The sequence below is a fragment of the Taurulus bubalis genome (genome assembly GCF_910589615.1).
Source record: "Taurulus bubalis genome assembly, chromosome: 6".
NCBI lineage: Eukaryota > Metazoa > Chordata > Actinopteri > Perciformes > Cottidae > Taurulus > Taurulus bubalis.
The window spans coordinates 7,409,555-7,428,569 of record NC_136594.1 but is presented as its reverse complement, the minus strand read 5'-3'; the positions used below and the strand labels follow the sequence as shown (position 1 = coordinate 7,428,569).

The 19,015-nt window shown below is 39.4% G+C and overlaps 2 protein-coding genes across 2 annotated transcripts in view; both read left to right on the top strand.

Moving 5' to 3' along the window:
* Positions 1-305: 305 nt before the first annotated feature.
* On the top strand, positions 306-15,053 carry mnd1 (meiotic nuclear divisions 1 homolog; the record flags this gene model as incomplete). The annotated part of the gene is made up of 8 exons (XM_079219973.1): positions 306-383; positions 3,115-3,180; positions 4,154-4,211; positions 6,061-6,209; positions 7,385-7,459; positions 7,564-7,678; positions 11,454-11,498; positions 14,294-15,053. The coding sequence occupies 8 exons, from the start codon at positions 306-308 to the stop codon at positions 14,398-14,400; spliced, it is 693 nt and encodes a 230-aa protein (XP_079076099.1). The 3' UTR covers positions 14,401-15,053.
* Positions 15,054-17,260: 2,207 nt separating this feature from the next.
* Positions 17,261-19,015, top strand: part of tmem131l (transmembrane 131 like) — a 32,983-nt gene continuing 31,228 nt past the window's right edge. Inside the window, exons 1-2 of the mRNA XM_079219797.1 lie at positions 17,261-17,419; positions 18,086-18,159. Of these exons, the coding sequence (XP_079075923.1) occupies positions 17,296-17,419; positions 18,086-18,159 (198 nt within the window). The 5' untranslated portion in view covers positions 17,261-17,295. The remainder of the gene's footprint in view (positions 17,420-18,085; positions 18,160-19,015) is intronic.

Here is a 19,015-nt window from a genome sequence, read left to right as displayed (position 1 = left end):
AGCTTTTTATTTTTTTAACTAAGAAAGTATCTGTTTGAAGACCGACATTAATCATGTCAGTAATGCAATTTGCATGTTCGTGATTCTAAACATCTGTTAATAATCAGATATTTCTCTATATTCAGTATTTTCAATATAGTTGCAGAAGAAAAATAGTCATCACAGAACTATGCAATTCATCTCGTTGTCTCTCAGTAAAACAACAGACCTACTGAATAGAATAAAGTTTAAACCAATACCATCACACGGGTATTTTTATTATGGCGATTGCTATAGGCGAACTAGGCGACTGCCTAGGGCGACAAATGGGTTGGGGGCGCCCTCACCACGCGACCGTGGGGTGGAGGGCGGCGCTGTCTCAAGCGAGCAAGGACGATTCAGCTGTGAGTTTTCTCATCAAGTACCGAGAGGAGAGACACGCGTATTGAGAAACGGGCGCTGCAAACATCTTAACGCTCATTGGCCAAGAAACGTCACATCTAAGATGTTCTATTACAGCGATGACAACAACTCGGCCAAAAATCTGAATTGTTTTGTCGAGAAAACGGGACGCTGATTGGCCAAGACTCAACACGTCACATCAAAGATCTTCTATTGTAAAGATGGCTCACTCCAAAAAAAAGTCTTCTGATCTCAGCTATCAAGGTGTCAAACGAAATACATTAATTAATTGTGCATCACCTAATATTGGACGTTTCATTGCTGTCACTTAGGCTAGCTATAGCTAGCTAGCAACTGTTTCTTTGCTAATTTGCTACGTAGGCTATTACTAGCAAACGTAACTTCACTGATAACCTACATGGATGTACATGTCAAAGGACCAGTATCTGGATAACGTATGCTAGTTATGAACAGTACAGTTTCTGTGTACATTCATTATAAATGGCATAAGTTCTATTTAGTGAATTCACAACTAGCAGGTGCATACACACAGTAACCATTTTGGGGATAGTGGTGGTGTTCACCCTTCTGTACAGTTCCTCTCCAGGAATATACTAAAATGTATATATGTGTTGTTGTTTTTTATTAAATTGGCCAGATGCACTCAGGCAATTTTTTCAGAGACCGGCACCTGCTGGAGAAAGGATGCCTGATTCGCCTCCCTCTGAACTTTGTAAGTAGCCTACACAACTAGTACTATTGTTGCTGTTTTTGTTATTGTTATTATTATTACTTTCATAATCACATCACATTAATACTACTAATTGTAATCAGTAGCATTATTTAGCCTTGTAGCAGTGGTGGCTGTAATTGTAATTTATCTACTACAAGTTACATGGTCAGATAAAATGTATTTGTACAGTGCAACTATGTGGTAGGATGATAGAAATGACCAAATGCAATTGTGTAACGAACAGCATGGATGAACTCTGTTTAAATACAGCTGCAGGAGAAGGGACATCCAGTAGTACTCAGGGGGCCAGGAACACACAGGCCAGGAACACACAGGCCAGGAACACACAGGCCAGGAACACACAGGCCAGTAACACACAGGCCAGGAACACACAGGCCAGGAACACACAGCCAGCCCTCTGTGATGCGGTAAGGACAGAGTTAGTTTGCAGAGGACCATACCAGACCAGTCCAGACTTTACATTTCCAAAAATGGGTGGGAGATGCTTGTTCACTGCCTGTTTGGAGGTGGGGAGGGGTAGGAGAGATGAAGTGGGGGGGAATTTGTGTGTAAGGGAAAAAAACCTGTCAAACCTTGTTAACCATAGTCATTCCCTATACAGCTTGTATCATGTTTTGAGGTTATACATATTTGAAAAAAGAGTGTTTTGCACAGTTTATTTAAAATGATAAAAAAAGAAAATGTTCTGAAACTATTCTGGTGTTTGTTGTCCATGCACCATTTATTGTTGAACTGCAATGTAGAATAGCAGAATTATAAGTGGGTGAAAATTGCTATGCAAAGTAAAGCAGTTAAGTTAATATATGTCTCTTCGGTGATGTACAGTATTGTGTGTGTCTCTGGCGGGGGGGGGGGGGCAAAACTCAATCTCACCTAGGGCAACCAAAGGGCTAGAGCCGGCCCTGCCCTGTCCCTATTTGAGCAAAGTATTAGACAGCAGAGGGCGTCTGAAAATCACGAGGCGAACTCAAACAAAACCGCTCCTCCCAGTTAAAGTAATGCTGCCTTGATGTACCGTCGAAAATTATGTCTACTTGGACGAACACGAGACCCAAAAGGGTAGCTGTTGTACTGCGGTACACCCTGTCATGTAACGTTGCAGCACAACTAATCCACGTGCGCATTAGCTAATACAATAAATATAACGTATCATATTCACCGGGGAAACAACCGTTTTGTTATAAAAGTGCATTCCTATATTCAACACGGGAATTTAGATGTTTACAAGGATCAGTGAAGGCAGCAGAAGCCCCGTGACAGCCTTCCGCGGGAAATTTCAGACTGGACGAATTGTGTATTTCTTATTTGGACTACAAACGCAAGAACAGCGCTATAAAACACATTTTAAATCAAACCATTAATGCTAGTGGACGTTGCTGGCACAGCCAACGCAATACAATGGTAAGCAGATGTTCACCTTTACCCGCTTTTGATGTGATAGTCCGAGTAAAACCGACGCTCATTATCAAGCTAGCTCCAAGCTAACGGTCAATAACGTCACCACGTTAACACGTAACTACTTAATTAATCAATACTGACCCTAGTGCAGGGTCCGTATCGATAACGTTAGTGACGTTAATCTAGTGACGTTAATCAATCACTCAATTGCGTCCATTAATGGAGGTGAACTTCTCTTTCTACGAGAAAAAGACTCCATCATATCTAAAAAAAAGAGGACGTACTGAAATGGCGTTTGGGTAAAATCCATCAGCCTGCAACATTTAAAAAATACAATATAAGTCATAATATCTTCTTTGCCGAGTACATTGTTGTCCAGGACTGCCTGTGGTGGCCGGAAGCTGTATTGCAATAACAATGCGGTCGAAGCAAATGTAGGAAACATCAATCCCTCATACAATGCTTACTGCCACTTGCATAGGCTTTATTGCTGTGTAATATATACTTTATTGCTGTGTAATATAGTGGCATATTGGTAGCTGAAATTGTCCAGGCCTTATGCTACTTTAAATCTGTTCCAGTCAAAGAAGAAAGGACTTAGTTTGGAGGAGAAGAGGACTCGCATGATGGAGATTTTCTTTGAAACGGTGAGTTTTGTTTTCATCCTTTGCATGTTTAAAGTTATGATCAATACCATGATCAATATAATGTGAGACCTCCATGTGCCCTCTGTGCTGCCTCGGTTACACTGTGACTGCATGGGTTTAAAAGCTAGTCACTGTACCCACGAGTCAGTGTTAGAATGCATTTTCTTTTCTTTAACACTATTTGAAAAGAAGATGAGTATTGATTTAATGTCGCTATTATTGATTTAAGCAGCCCTCTTTTTGTGGGGGAGACAAAAGCCAACATGCAAACAACTACTATAAATATAAATATACCTGTAATGCCTTGATACTTGAGTGACACTGAGGAGGTTTTTGTTTTCTAATGTAAAAAACCTGCAACAGATACAGAAGGACTTGGTCACGGGGTCCTTGATCAATAATATAATTCTTCTAATGAATATTATTATTTTTGGAAGCTAAACACAAAAAAAGACAGTTTTAAGTCTGTGTTCAGGAATGAATTTTGATCAATTAACAATATACTAGTAATGGTACAAAGTAAAAAAAAATCTCTACAACATTTTGTCACTACACTTTTATAAAATCAGGCAAAAATTAAAAAGAACAGAAATGTTATATTTTATTTTAGGAAGTCTAAAATAGGTTCTTAATGCATACAAATACTTGGAAAGGCATTTTTTTTATTACAGATATGATTAGAAATAAGTTTGATAGTTCATTTTTGTACTATGTGTGTGTGTGTATGTATGTATGTATGTGTATATATATCTATCTTGATATATATATATATATATATATATATATATATATATATATATATATATATATATATATATATATATATATATATATATATATCTTGATATAGATATATATCTTGATATAGATATATATCTAGATATATATTATTAGTGTCAGAAGAGATACACAACCGTATATATTATATATATATATATATATATATATATTTGTTCTCCTATTCTCTTTGTAGAAAGATGTGTTTCAGCTGAAAGACATTGAGAAGATCGCCCCGAAGACAAAGGGAATAAGTAAGTAATGATCGACAGTTTTAGTCGAAAACACATCATTGGGACCATTTTAAAAGGTCTGCTAACTTTTGTCCAGCTCGTTTGGGGTTCAGGTTCGCTTTTAGAAAATATGGGCCTTTTTGTGTGTTTCCCCAACTGGCTTCCATTAAATAGATTAAATAAATCAAGAGGTCAGAAGAGACATCACTCTATTTTAAGAAAAGAAAAACATGAATGTGGGAGCTGAGTCTGAACAGAAGACACTCGAGGGATTTCTAAGGAAAAAAGCATAATGCACTAAAAAGGTTTTTCCCATGTTTTTTTTTCTGCTGGCAGTTTTATCCCACTTACCACACAGGTCTCATGTCATCCCGTCAATCTGCAGATATCTGAGTTTGAGTGGTTATTGACGGTGAACGGAGCCGTTTTATTGTTGCTACACTTTAGTTGTTGAACATGAACTTCAATGTTCAGCCACAACTGAAAAGAGCCGTGTTTAGGATGTCGAGGCATCTAGTGGTGAGGTGGCAGATTGTTTCCATTTTGTTACCTCAACAGGTGAACATTCAAAGATATAAAAAGTATGATTTGTTTTAGGAAAATTATGAATAAGAACTACAGTGTGTAAAACATTGATGAATACCAGAAAATGGTCTTTTAAGTACAATATCATCCGTTTATTTCCAAAGACCGTACAGTCAGTGTCAACACTCTGGAAGCATTATTGAAAACATTGTGGTGACATGCTTGCAACATGACCAAAGGCAACCTGGACACGCCGTTGCCATCTCAACTGTATTTAGTCAGTATAAGCAGAACCAGACGTATCGATAGCCGCAACCTCAACATGCACAACAGTTGAAAGAAAACGCATTCCCCCGATGTAAACAAGGAGCCCGACGTTATGAGTATTGAGGGAACAATTATTAAAAAATAAATAAATAAATGTGTCTTTTTAAGATCTGTATAGAGGATCTGTTTAGTTTGAAAGTGGACAACACATTAATCTGGAGAAACTTGATCGTGTTGCTGTGATTAAAAGCACATGTTTTTGTCCCCCTTACTTGGGCATGATGTAGTTACCGAGTGATGGGGGTAGGGGGGAACAAGAGTTCTGTGTTATGGGCACATTTTTCTGTTGAAGGGGAGAACATGTGAGAAAAAGGGGCCTAGGGAGTGATCTCTGCTAAATTGAATAAAGAGTCGTAATAACACACTGGCAACCATTAGAAGGCCGAAGTTGAAAAGGAGCAAAAAGCTATTTCAATCCCATGAAAAGACTAAAGTCAGGCACACACGGAGTTTGGTTGATCCATCCAGAGTGTTTTTCCATTTTCAACCCTTGTCTTTTTTCCTTTCTGCTGCTGCTGTTCAACATCCTCTCAGGACCCGGCACAGCTCAGCCCCTTAACGCAGCAGATAAGCTCTTTCAGTTTCACAGTGGGCCGGCTGAGCAAAACGTGTGGGAGTATCACATTTCACCGCTGACACTGTTCAAGATGGAACTCCTGCTCCATTACATCCTCTCACGCAGCGTTCTCTCAGATAAGCATAACACATCCAGATAGGCTGCAGATGTGTGGGTTCAGTTGAGTGAACGTTTGAGTGGTACGCTCTGCCAGTAAAAAGGAGACCTTTCGCTGACTTGTCATTTTTGAATCCTCAGTAGAATGCAATATTGTATCCAACACCATACATTTTACATCGCTTAAGCTTATAACAATCATACCTCTGCTATAAAGCAGCTGTCCATCAAATCAATAATCCACAAATGGCATCAACTGCTGGGAAGGCAGTGTAATAATAGAAACTGAAGGATTGTGGGTCTTTAATGTGGGAGGTGTGCTTTAAATCTCTCTGCTGCTTTAAGCTCCCATGTCTGTGAAGGACGTGCTGCAGAGCCTGGTGGATGACAACATGGTGGACTGTGAAAGAGTGGGGACGTCTAACTACTACTGGGCCTTTCCCAGTAAGGCCCTGAACGCTCGCAAGCACAAACTGGAGGAGCTGCAAAGCCAGGTGACACTCTGCTTTAGTCTGGAAACAACCCCTCTCTCAAAAGCTGCAGATGTTTCCAAACAAGACACAATCAATGCAGAGCGTCTTGCTCTGAGCAGCCCGTAATGTGTGTATATATTTATATATATAATATGTGTGTGTGTGTATGTATATATGATGTTTATATTTGAGGAAAGACAGTTTCAAAGTGTGTTTTTTTGTTTTCAGAAGACATTTTTGTTTTAAGAAGACACTGCTCACTGTAGTTTACGGTAAATGAGGTCAGCGTATGATGAGCACGGATCAGAAAGTGCTTCTGGTAATAGAAAGCGACGAGAACAATGTGAAGTGGTAGTGGTTAAATTATATATGGATTTTTCTTTCTTTTTTTATCGCGTCTTCATTTCATTTTCACATTTTTAATATTTAAAATTCACAGAGAAACTCCCAAATACAACAAAAAGAATGATGACTATTTCTAACTTAAAAGCTTAGGATCTGTCATTGTTGTCACGGAGAGAGAGACACTGCTCGCCCCTTGAGCTTCTCGGTGTCTGTTGCGTCCCACTTACTCCCCGCTCCCGCTGCACGGCAGACAGATGGCGTGAGGGCGGCGACTCCTCAGAGAAATGACGGCCACCAGATTTCTGGGACAGAAGTTAAATGATGCAGAGCAGCGATCTGATGTGTGATAATACCACACGCATTACAACATACCGGCACAGCAGATGATCATTAGATGAACCGTAGGCTCCTAACGTGGAATGTGGCGGTTTGAATTATATTATCTGTTAACACGGCGATGTCAATTTGCACGCTTTATGTTATTACTTTCGCTCTGTTGGCTCTATACAACACGTATGGGGAAAACAAATAACACAGCTTCCTCTCTTTCTGCCATAATAATCAGAGAGTATTTTTAACAGTACAATTTACAGCACTGTAACTCGTTATTAATGTCAATAAACCATTGGCCTTGAATGCACTGGTTATGGTTGTATGGTTGTATATAGCAGTTATGAGCTTCTGCTGGTCGAAGATGTGCGAACCAGTGCAGGAGGTTATTGGTTCCACCACTTTTAACCTTGAGCGTAGTATACATTTTATGGCAGAATAGAGGAAAGTCTCTATTGGCTCCGTATTTTTCCTTAAATGGAGTTAAATATGACTGATGTAAGACTCCTTTCCTTTTAAAGATTTCTGAAGCAAAGCAGCGGAAAAAGTCCGTCCAGAAAGCGGTCGAAAAGATGAAAGTGGGACGTCAAGATACGGTGAGAATATTTTTCACATGCTTCCTCACCTTGTACAGAAAAATGTATCTGTTTATTTTAACATTAAGTTATAAAACACATAAATGATCTGTGTCTGTGTGTAGAAGGAGAGGAGCTCTCTGCTGAAGGAGTTGCAGGCTCTGAGAGAGGAGAGAACTCAGCTGCAGGCCGAGCTGAACAAGTACAGAGAATGTGACCCGGAGGTCATCGAGGACATCAGTAAGTACAGATACGGCGTGACCATTGGTTTGTGAGCTGCAGCATCAAATCGATCGCTGAGCAAAGAAGTCTAGCTCTGATTTCTCCGGGCTGATTTGTCTTGTGCAGATCTAACAAGATGGGATCGATTGTTGCCACTGGATGTACAAGCTTGTTCTGTAACATGGGTTTTGTGTGAGGGTTTGACGATCGATAGAATCCGCTGACGGGGAGCTTGCAGTTTGGGACTGTAGCTGAAAGGTTGGAGTGGTTTTTGCACACACACAAAAAAAGAAAATTTAACTCATCAAAGAAAAAGATGGAGACCGGATTCCAACATCAGGTGGCTCACAAAGGCAGATGGTGCTTTCTTTGCCTGCGGTGAGGATATCTCTTATTCAGAAGAGAGGCAGAGGAAAGTATTGGGCAACGGCCAAGAAACGAACAACTTGTGCATGACTCAAACTACCTTAAATAAGTGGTTTCACACCCGATCATGAATACAGAATTGTACATTAGAAGTCTATTTCAGTGAAGCCTCCCACAAACAGTCAAATATAGGAGTTTGGCCTTCTTTATTTTTAATTAAAGTATTCAGCACATTAATCATACAACACTGACATGTACCCTCGGGACATTAATGAAAAGGATACAAGGGAAAACCTCCTATAGCCAGTGTAACAATGAACTTGGCCACCAATCAAAATTGCCTACTTATAGTGCTAAAAGAAACATGAGCAGGATGTGGAGGAAAAAAGAAAAGGGACCCTCAAATTCCCTCCTCACATGTAATCGTGGATGTTTAGACTGCTCTAAATAAGGTGCATTAAAGAGATGCCTGAGATCCAATTGCTTTAGCAGAAAACATGCGACTCCACACATTATGTAGTACCACATGAATGCAAATGTTTCGCTAACTGCATTAAGGGGGCTGCTCGGTCGACTTCAAAGTGTGTGTGTGTTTGGAACAACAGTTCTCCCAAACACAGTGGAATTTAGTTAATTTGCCCGTGTCACTCAAGATTCTCGCATGATTCTGGTGATGATTCATGAGTCTCTAAGCAGACCGCTGAGAACAAACGTGTATTTTGTCTGCTTAGCCGCGGGGGTCACAGTTTCTCACGGTTCAAGTCGAACAGAGGAAGTGAAAACGTATCGCAAGTGGTCACTCGAGATGCGTTTAAGCACGCCGGTATGTCAGTTTTAAACTGATGGCTTGAACCACAAACTAGTTACATGTTGATACAAGGCAAGTGTGAATAGTGTGAATGGTGTGAGTCTTCCTGCTGACACAGAGAAGTGTATTTCTTTTTCTTTTTCTTTTTCTGGTGTGATCTTTAGCTTGCATGTCAGTTTTGATTGCGGTCTGAAAGTAACCGGGTCGCCTCTGACCTCTCAGCTTAAAGGGTTTTGAGTTTAAAGTTTATAAAAAGACGACAGCAAGGCCACTGGCTGTCCCTTATTGACACACCTCTTCTTTAAGTGTGCGCACACAATGCACACACACAGCCAGGACAGGTATTACAAAAACTCCTGTACTGCCTGCAGTTCATGTGACAGCTGACTTGTAGTAAAGAAGGTGTGTTACTTTGTGTACACGTGACATGTGTGGTGTCATTAAAAAAATCGGGTTTGTTTACCTGCAGCTCCTAATGTCACACCAGGCATGCGTTCAGTCTGTACACACTTCTGCTGTTTTCCACTCCAACATAACCAGAATATTGTTTGTCTTCTGACAATCACACAGACATGAGTGCTGACTAATTCAATTATGTAAAATCAGTTGAAATCAAGTTTTTTTTTTGGCTTAGATGGGCAAAGTAAAGATAAATGTTACAGTTAAAAAAAAAGGTCTATGAAGATTCCTCAAGGTTTTAGTCCACTCTGTTAGTATTACACTGGAGGCAGTTGGAATTCAGGATGAATGCCCAGTATACTGAGCATTCATCCCAGTACGTCTATATTATTATGGCCAAATTTCTTATAGAATTTATCCTTAAAAGTCTTTTGATTTAGGTGTGAATGGAAAGTGAACCTAGATCACAGCACAGCAACCAAAGAAAGAACTACAGCTGGCGACTACATGTTCTACAGTATGGTCGATAGGTAAAATACAAAAAGTGTTATATATTTTTTGGCTTGGTGTCAAAACACCAGAGAAATGACTTCATGAACACATTGGCAGACCCTCTGCAGTAAATCTGGTGCCTGTGATAAACGTATTCCCAAGCTTAATCACTGCAACAGCTGTTGGGTTCCCACCCCCAGGAAAGTTGGGTTTTTTTCCAGAGCTATTTCAACCAAAAATAACATTTATGTCCCTCCTTGAAATATTGAAATGTAGATAAAACATTTAAATGATGATAATACATTTTAATTAAAGGTGCTTTTCACAGCACTCAAGAACACCTTTACAGGCACAGTTAAAAACAAGCAGCAATGTATCAAGACATGAAATCGAACAAAACCGTAGTATATGTGAACCCAATTGCTAGGTATAAAATCCTCAGCAATGCAAAACTCAATGTGGTTGTAGCCATTGCAGACAGAATCGGTATTAGTCACACTTGTGCCAACGACTAGACAAACAACGCTTTGATTTATCAAAATGTTTGGCAATGGTTGCCCCTCCCATCGATGCCAGTAAGCACTAAAGCACTTAATTGGACATGAATCATGTCATATTTACAACTGTATTAAAAGGAACAGGACACAGATTTATTGCTGTTTTTTTCTGGAATTATTTAGAATTCTTAAATTACTTGTTTACCAAAGGAAAACATTGTTTGTGATCACCTTTCCCTTAATTCCTTTGTCATGCTTCCTTTATGCATGTATGGGTTGTAGTGTTACACAGTGGCATTATTTATTGGTTAATGAGTACTAGAGCATTTTTTCCATGATATTTATTCTGTTGTCTGTATTGATTTTACAGGATTATGTAACGGGTGCCGTTTCAACATCGGACGATAAAATTAGTCATCTCGGCTAATGCAGTCCATGAGTCAGAAGTTATTTAACTCTGTCCCGCCCACTTGCAGCTGCTATCTGTGGTCATTATTGTTTGTTTTTATTGTTTACATTCTCAATAAATGCTGAAATGACTGTTGCTGAGAGTCAATGACATAATCACTGATCATGTCCTTGGACCAGAATGCTGTTTCTTTTTTTTTTAAAGTGACAAATTGGGGAGAAATCTGCCAAATCTGTGGCCTAGTCTTTATTGCAAGCAGCCAAATAAGTTGTGTGATAGTTTATGTGGAGTCAACAAAAGGTTATATCCTAAAGTGGTTGTTTCCAGGTGCCGAGCAACTTAATTTGTTCCCTGCTGTTGTTCTACGATCCCGTTTTACGCATCACTTTAAACTGGAGAGCGATCCAGTCCGAGCGCATTGTTGAGCTTTGTGAGGTTTCTCGATGGGCTCTTTGCAAACTGTCCACTTGAATTTAATTGTAAACCACTGTAGGTACCCAACCATCAAGTCACTGACCACACTTCCCTCCATCCAGGATTTGCTGCAGACCATCATTTGAATACGACTATTTTCAGTCTTTAAACACGGCGAAATTGCGTGCAACTAATTTTACTGTTGATCTTTTGAAAGGGCGTTGTTGTCCAGTCGGTGTCGTTTAAGTTTTAATCACAGCTAAGTCGATGCTTTGTTTAGAGCAACACTGTACAACTATATTTATCTGATCAAATCCATTGGTGTAAATAATATTTCACGCTTGCAAAGTTAAGACACACATTGCAGAATGTATAATGCACATATTGATCATGCATTTTGTTTTGCAGGAAAGTCAAATGTTGTAGCAAAAGAAGCTGTTTCCAGGTGGACAGGTGAGTCCCCTTATCTTTTTTTTTTTTTAAGGCATGCACCTTCAATAAGTCTGGAATCAAGCTGCAACAATTAGTTGAATAATCAATAAGTTGATCAACAGAAGAAGAAGCGGCAACTATTTAGATAATCGGTTAATTTATTTAAGTCCTATCCCTATAAATGCCAAACATTTGATAATTTCAGCTTTTTAAAATGAGAGAATTTGCTAGTTTTGTCTTACATTATAGTAAATTGAATAATTTGGGATTTTGGACTGTCGTAAAGACAGAAGAAGACATTTGATTATTGTATATGTATTTTATTTTATTTTACTATGTGTCTCTTGTGTACACTTAACCTGTCTGCTGCTGTAATCCTGCAATTTCCCCACTGCAGGACTAATAAAGGAATATCTTATCTATTTTTTACTGTTATCTGATGTTTTGTAGACTAAATAGTTGATTAATCAAGAAAATATTCAGGCAGATTAATCAATATTGAAAATAATAATTACTAGTGCTGCAACTAACCTGCTGATTATTTGTTCGATTAAGCAATTAAGAATGTTCTCAGTGAAAATATTAAACATCAACGATATGAGGTTTTCATATTCCTTCATAGATGTTCCGTTTATTATTACATATGACAAACAAACTCATCAAATCATCCCATTTGATAAGATGGAAACAGTGATCAAAGAACATTTAATAAAAAATCTTGCAAAAGACCTAAAACAATGATTTTTCTGTCGATCGACTAATTGATTAATGATCTTTGCAGCTCTGATCAATATGAATGTTCATGACAGAAATAGCTTGAGAATCCCTGGCAGGTCTTATTCCATTGATTACTCTTTAAAGCACTTGTGCTGTAAGAGCACTTTGTGTCCAAAATGTCACCTCCCTGCCACACTTAGGCGCTCTGTGTGCATTCATTGACCTGAGCGGTAACCTTGGAGACCGCTGACCTTTTTTGGGGAGCATGGTAACCTGCCGGGCCGGCGGTGTTTGGACTCTTTGGGGTCGACCTTGCCTCTAACTGCTCAACAGAGTAGCGCTGTCAGTTTTCATTTAGAATTTTACTCATTTCAAGAAACTATGAGTCATATCGGCCTCTTCCCTCCTCCGGGGTGGAAGCGGCTCAACAAATACATGAAGTGTTTCCTCAGTGCCGTGTGCAACAGCTGTCGCAGAACAAGTACAATGTTTTTTTCTTTTACGAGAAGCCGTAATGTCCTCAGCTGTCTGTTGGCACTAAAAGCCCAATGTCATCATCCTCTGTGTCAATCAGATGCATTTCTAACGCATTTGTTGCTCGTTTGCATTCTTGCCAGAATGAACTAATCTCCTTTGTGGAGGAAGTGGCTGCATCTTTGGATGCCTTTTTATTTCCAAAACATTCAATATACGCAGCTATAATTGCTACATAGCTGGCGTTATTTTTAAGCTTCTCACAACAGACACCCGCAGGCTTTAAGGAACAACCACACTAAACACGTTGCTTTAAAAATAAATTAAAAAAGAAGTTGGGTTGCTTTAACCCATGGCCTCGTCGCACTGAGACACACCCACACAGAAAGGCTCACACAGAAGCACTGACGCACTTAATCGCTTGCACTTGAACTGTGTTTTGTCATATCCAAACTGGATTACAGTGATCCAACAGGACTCAAGTGGAAGGCAGTACTAATGGCATAATTCTGAGTTTATTGACATAAGATGTTGATAAGACTTGTGTTGATCTCCGGGAAGCTTTTCGATGTATTCTTCAAACGGGGGACACATCCACAGCTTGCAGCTCGTCTCCTGACTCCTCAGCAGCATTTTTGATTCACCTTCAATTTATAGAAACTCATGTTGGACCGAAACTTATGAACTGCAATTGTAATTTCTGATTACAGCCACGATGAAGGTTATCTCGACTACTTGTAGACTTGATGGACTGATATGTGAATGAAGTACAGTCAGATTGGTTATGTACTTAAAATACTGATAAGTTTTATTTGTGTATGGTCTGACTTATATCGGATACATCAAGACATTCTCACATTCGATCATGGAGGTAAATTCACCATCAAATTCAAGAAATATTGTACTCTAAATGATCGGCTTTGAAAACAGTTCATACTTTATACAGGTCATAAGGAAAGAGCCTTGGCAGATTATATGCACTAATTATCAAGGATATTAATTGAATCAAAGAAATGGCAGATATTAGAGTGAAGTTAATAAATAGCAATAATAGTCAAACTTGTGAAACTAAAGTATATTATTGCATTATTAATGTTCCACCTTATCTTGGTGGTTGCGGGAAGGTTTTATAAATGCTAATTAAAAATGAATGAATAAATAAAGACAATTATTATCTCCACAATTTTAGTCTCAAACAGGGATCTATCTCAACACGCAACTATTTTATCTCCTTTTTCAAGGTATCAAGTCTGCACTGAGCAACATGCTTATGCAAACTCTGGTGCGCTTTGCTTCGGTTTACAATGCCCCCGATCTCGTTAAGGCCTTCGACCAAATTCACCCCTAAATTGCTCAAATGATCTCTAAAATGGTCACTGGTGGAAAATGGTCCGTGCCCAGAAAGCAGTAATCCAATCTTCAGCCCAAATAATTCGCCGTTCACCAAGTGAGCAAGAGCTTCGGAGCCACGGGGGCCGATGATTTCTTCCTGGAACCGACCATCCTTCTCAAGTCCAAGAGTATCCTCGTCACAGACTGACGGCTCCGTCTATCATACTAAAAGCGGGGCAAGTGCACCAGCGTAATATGGCTCATTAAACAAATGATTTCATTTCTGTTTTCAGACAATGTATTTGCCATCAAGTCATGGACGAAGAAGAAGTTCTCCTTTGATGATAGCCGCATTGATAAAGCCTTTGGGATCCCAGAGGATTTTGACTACATGGACTAAAAAATGCTTCTTTTTTCTTTTTCTTTTTTTTAACCTTATGGTCACAAGTAAGCAAAATAAGTGTGAATGCTTGAAGCTGGTGTACCTGGTCTCAGCCGTTTATGTTCTGTGTATTAGAGTGACATGACATGCACCAGGACCCGGCCTTGTATGAGCTGTGCATAAGGACGGATATCAGTCACTTTGCTGCAGCAGATGGACTTCATCAGCCGATATGTTGCTTTGGTGCAACCAGAGAAGAGCGGCACCAAGCATGAGTGGCTGTGAAGGGGGAGGGGCTTCTGGGACGAACACAACCTAGTAGCCTGACTTTTGGGACACCTGTTTGCATGAAAACTGAGAGGCCCTGCTTTGATGATGGAAAGTAATCAACACTTAACACATCTGTGTAGCCAATGGTCTCATTTAAATGGTTCAAACAGATGGTGTAGAATCAAATCCTTTTTTTTTTTTTTTTTACCTTCTCTTTTTTTCTGGGAAGAAAAAAGGAAAAACTCCTTTTGATATCCAGTACTCTTTGTTTACAAAAAGTGAAGTTGCATTTCAGCACATATGTTCAGGATATGTTATGTGTACAAATGCTGTAAATATTTAAAGTACGTTTACTTTTTTTGCAAAACCTCTTTTACGGTGCCACAAATAAAGTTGTACAAGCTGTTTTCTGCAGTTGTTTTCATTCTAGTGTGCAGTTTACAAATGTATTTACACCAGGCCTCCTCTCTTTTGTGCTCTCAAGTCTTTAGAAATGACCCCTGAAACATGACCAAATGTGTCACAGAAGCACATTCTTTTCAGAGCTATGCACTATGAAAAAAAAAAAAGGAAAACTGTTGTCATGACATGTCGAGAATGACTATCGCCCCGCTTATTTCCCTCCCTCTTTTTCTCTCTCAACCCAGATGCAAAACGGTGTTGTGTGTTCTGTGCATAGTGTTTACTCGGTGACCTAGTTGACAAGGCCAGCATGTCTGGGTTTGTTGATTTACATTTCAAATGTGCTCGTCTCGTCTTACTCACCAGTTAAGTTCTCTTTCCAGAAGACGAATGATATGCAGACGTATTGTATGTTCTCGGTTGAGTCAAACTTTCTTTTTATTAAGTGACAAATGTTCTGTGAAATATATGCATCCTTGCAAACATACTGCATGTACAGTGTTTATAGTGCTACCAAGATCAGTTCTATATCCTGATAAGGATAATCTACTAATAACATGTGCAGTGTTCTTACATGGTGACTAAGCTCCTCGTTAAAAAGATGTTCTTGGTGACTGAAGCCACAATGATTCAGTAAAACAAAACACAAAAGAAAAATTGCCGAGCTGCAGTTTTCTTAGCTGGAACTGCCACACCCACAGGAGGCTAACCTGAGTGTGTGTTCATGTGTGTACCTGCCCAACCCGTCATAAGTGATTTATGTTTTCGACATGCCGAATGTCGAAGCTCTCCTAGAGGGCTGTGTAAATTTTTTCCTCACTGTCACTTGGTTAGTTGCAGCATTTTGGCTAAACATGTCTTGTCCTCACGCGAGATCAACAATGCCATAATTAAGCCAAAGTAAAGACTTTCACTTCAACTAAAGTATAGGCCTGAAGACAGACATGTGATTATATAACACTGAAATGACGCATACACATTGTATGCAAGGTATATGCAAAGTTTTAAGTAAAGTAAATACAGATTTTTACAAAATGATAAGTAAATTATAAGTACGTCCTGCATTCAAAACCCTACTATGGTAAAAGTATTATCAGCCATATGCATTTTAAAACCTTTTACTTCAGTAAAAAAATAATAATACCATGATCTAAAAATACTCCATTAAAAGTAAAAGTCATGAAAAGTACAGAATTTGTATCAGCAAAATGTACTTTAAGTGTCAAAAGTAAAAGCAGTCAAGTGTAAGTGTAGAATATTAGGACCATATATGTTTTTATATATAAAAGGTAGCGAAGCAGTGTTGGAAAGTAAAAATGTACATTTACTCAAGTTTGTACGGAAGTACAATTTTGAGATACTGTACTGATATATGAATTCTGCTGCTTTACACTTCTACTCCACTACATTTCAGGAACTGATCCCAGAAGGCAGGGTTTTACTAGTTTTAACAAAAAGTACAATTACTTTTTGTTAAAACTAACACCCTGCCTTCTGGGATCAGCTGGGATCAGCTCCTGCGACCCTGAATAAAATAAATGGTTAAAGATGATGGATGGATAGTTACTAAGTATTTCACTCATATACATAGTTACTAGATCCTTTAGACCTGATATTCTAATATGATAGGAAGCGGTACAATCAATTTCACCGTAGCTTTCAGTATATTTTGATGTTCATACTATTGCCCTTTTTTATGGTTACCTGTACTTGTAAAAAAGTATTTATACACTTTTTTAATAAGAAAAAGATAGAAGTTAGAGTAAAAGGTACAATATATCCCTCTGAAATGCTGTGGAGTATACGTATAAAGTATCATATAATGGAAAGTACAAGTATGTAAAAACATTTTTTATTTGTGGTAGTAGGTGGAAAATACTCAAGTAGATTAGCATTATAGTAATGCATTATATATAATACAGGCATATCATGTGTTTTTGAGTACAAATGAACTGTCAAATAAATGTAGAGTAAAAAGTGTAATATTTCCCGTAAACTTTGTTTTGTTTTACCTTCAACAACAGACACGATAACGTCGCAAGTGTCAGTGTTGTCTGTCCTCCCTGTCCAATGCGTTTGAGCGGGCAGGGAGGGACAGAGGGGAGGAAAGGAGGGAGGGAAGGAGGCAGGGAAGGAAGGAGGGAGGGAGCTGCTGCGGCTGCTGCTGCTGCTGCTGCTGGGTGAGAGAAAGAAAGACCAACACAGCGAAACACAAGGCAGGCTGCTAGCTGAGAGGGCAGCATGGCGGGGCTTCAGGACTTCCAACCAGGCAGCCACTGCCACAGGAAAACGTGGATCAATATACTACTCGGAATACTACAATTACTTTTACCCTGCGTCCAGCACGGAGGGGCTCAGCTGCAAGGTTTGCGCTAACCGTCATTTTGTTCCGCTCCGGGGGTGTAACGTTAACGCGACTGTTGGAAGAAAAAAAAATTGTAACGTTTAAAAAAAAAAAAAAAAACGTTAATTTAGCCACACCGACTTGACAGCGATGAGATAATTTGTACAAAACAGTTTGTTATTTTAAAACGGGCGGACACAAATTGTAATAATTAATTTTCAAGTAGCGACAAAAGCATATTTAGATAATTTTTTTAGGGCTAATGTTTTGTCAGCCCGCTAGTTCATGCTAGCTCCCAGTTCCCCTTTGCTGTTTGGTGCAACACACAATAATAACTCGTTCGGGCAGAGACGTTTTACTGGGACTTTATCGGGACTTTAACGGCCCCAGTCGCCTCTGTGATAAAGCGACATGTTGTTGTTCGCTCGGTTCACTGGACTGCAGCAGCAGAGATGTTGTCCAAGTCCGTTAGCCGCGGAGCTAACGAGGCAGCTAGCTCCAGCCTTTTGTGAGCTGGAGTCATTTCCTCACTTGTCTGCGTGATTCTCGTCCGCTTCAGTTTATTCACCCGGAGTGGAGAAAAAAAACAGACTTGTAGATAAAAAATGGTGCATTTGCGAGCGGTTGTCTTTTTCCTCCATGTGACTCAACATCACATTGAAACATGTATGTCTTGCTCCCACAAAGCCCTGAGTCAGATGTCCACCAGCGTGGTCGAGGTCTGGCAAGCAGAGGACGCAGACCCCTTAGTCCATCTTCAGGTAATCATCTTTTTTTATTTCCTGCTGTGCGTTTTTGTGTGGAGAGAGAGAGAGAGAGAGGAGGATTTATGTGCAAAAACACAGGTATGCTTAACCACAAATAAATAAAAATGCAGCCAGATGCACGAGCACGTGTGGTCAGTGGGTCCCCCATTGTGTTTTGGCTCCACTTTGCAGTGCATGTTGCTGTGCATGTTGCATTTATTTACATGGGGAAATATAAGTTTATATACATGGCTGGGTGGTTCTACTATTGTGTAAATGTTGTAGTTGTCGAACTAGTTTATACTCTGAAGTAAAAAGCAGAGCGGGAGGCCACCTGCCATGTGGCTCCTCCTTATTTTCTTTTGTACATAGTGTCCATTGTGGAGTTCAGTCAGTAGTACACAGTGAGCGCGTGTTGGGGACGAGGAGGTCTTTTGGTATTACTCTGCAGTTATTTCCAACATTGTACTGCAAAATGATCTCCTGCTTCTTTAGCATGCATGTCATGCTTTTTTGTGTGTGTTTGTGTGTTTTTGAATTTAGGATCTGAGTTACAATTTTCCTGAACGTTTTCAGGTAGGCAGCTGTGAGGGTTGCGTAATCATGGAGCAAGACAAACACTAGCAGCCCAGTGTTTCCTGATAACCTGTCATGAGGTCACCAGCTGACTGTCATGTTACCTGAGGGGGTGTGGCATTGTCTGCAGTCGTTTGTTATCAAATGTGAACACTGTTGATAATTAGGCTACTTTAAAAATAAGTAAAACCCATAATTATGCCCGTTATACCAGTAGCTTTGACTAAAGTATTTTATGTGATTAATGGTAGGCTTCTTAAAAGAAGATTAAACATATTAAATAAATAAAAATCGC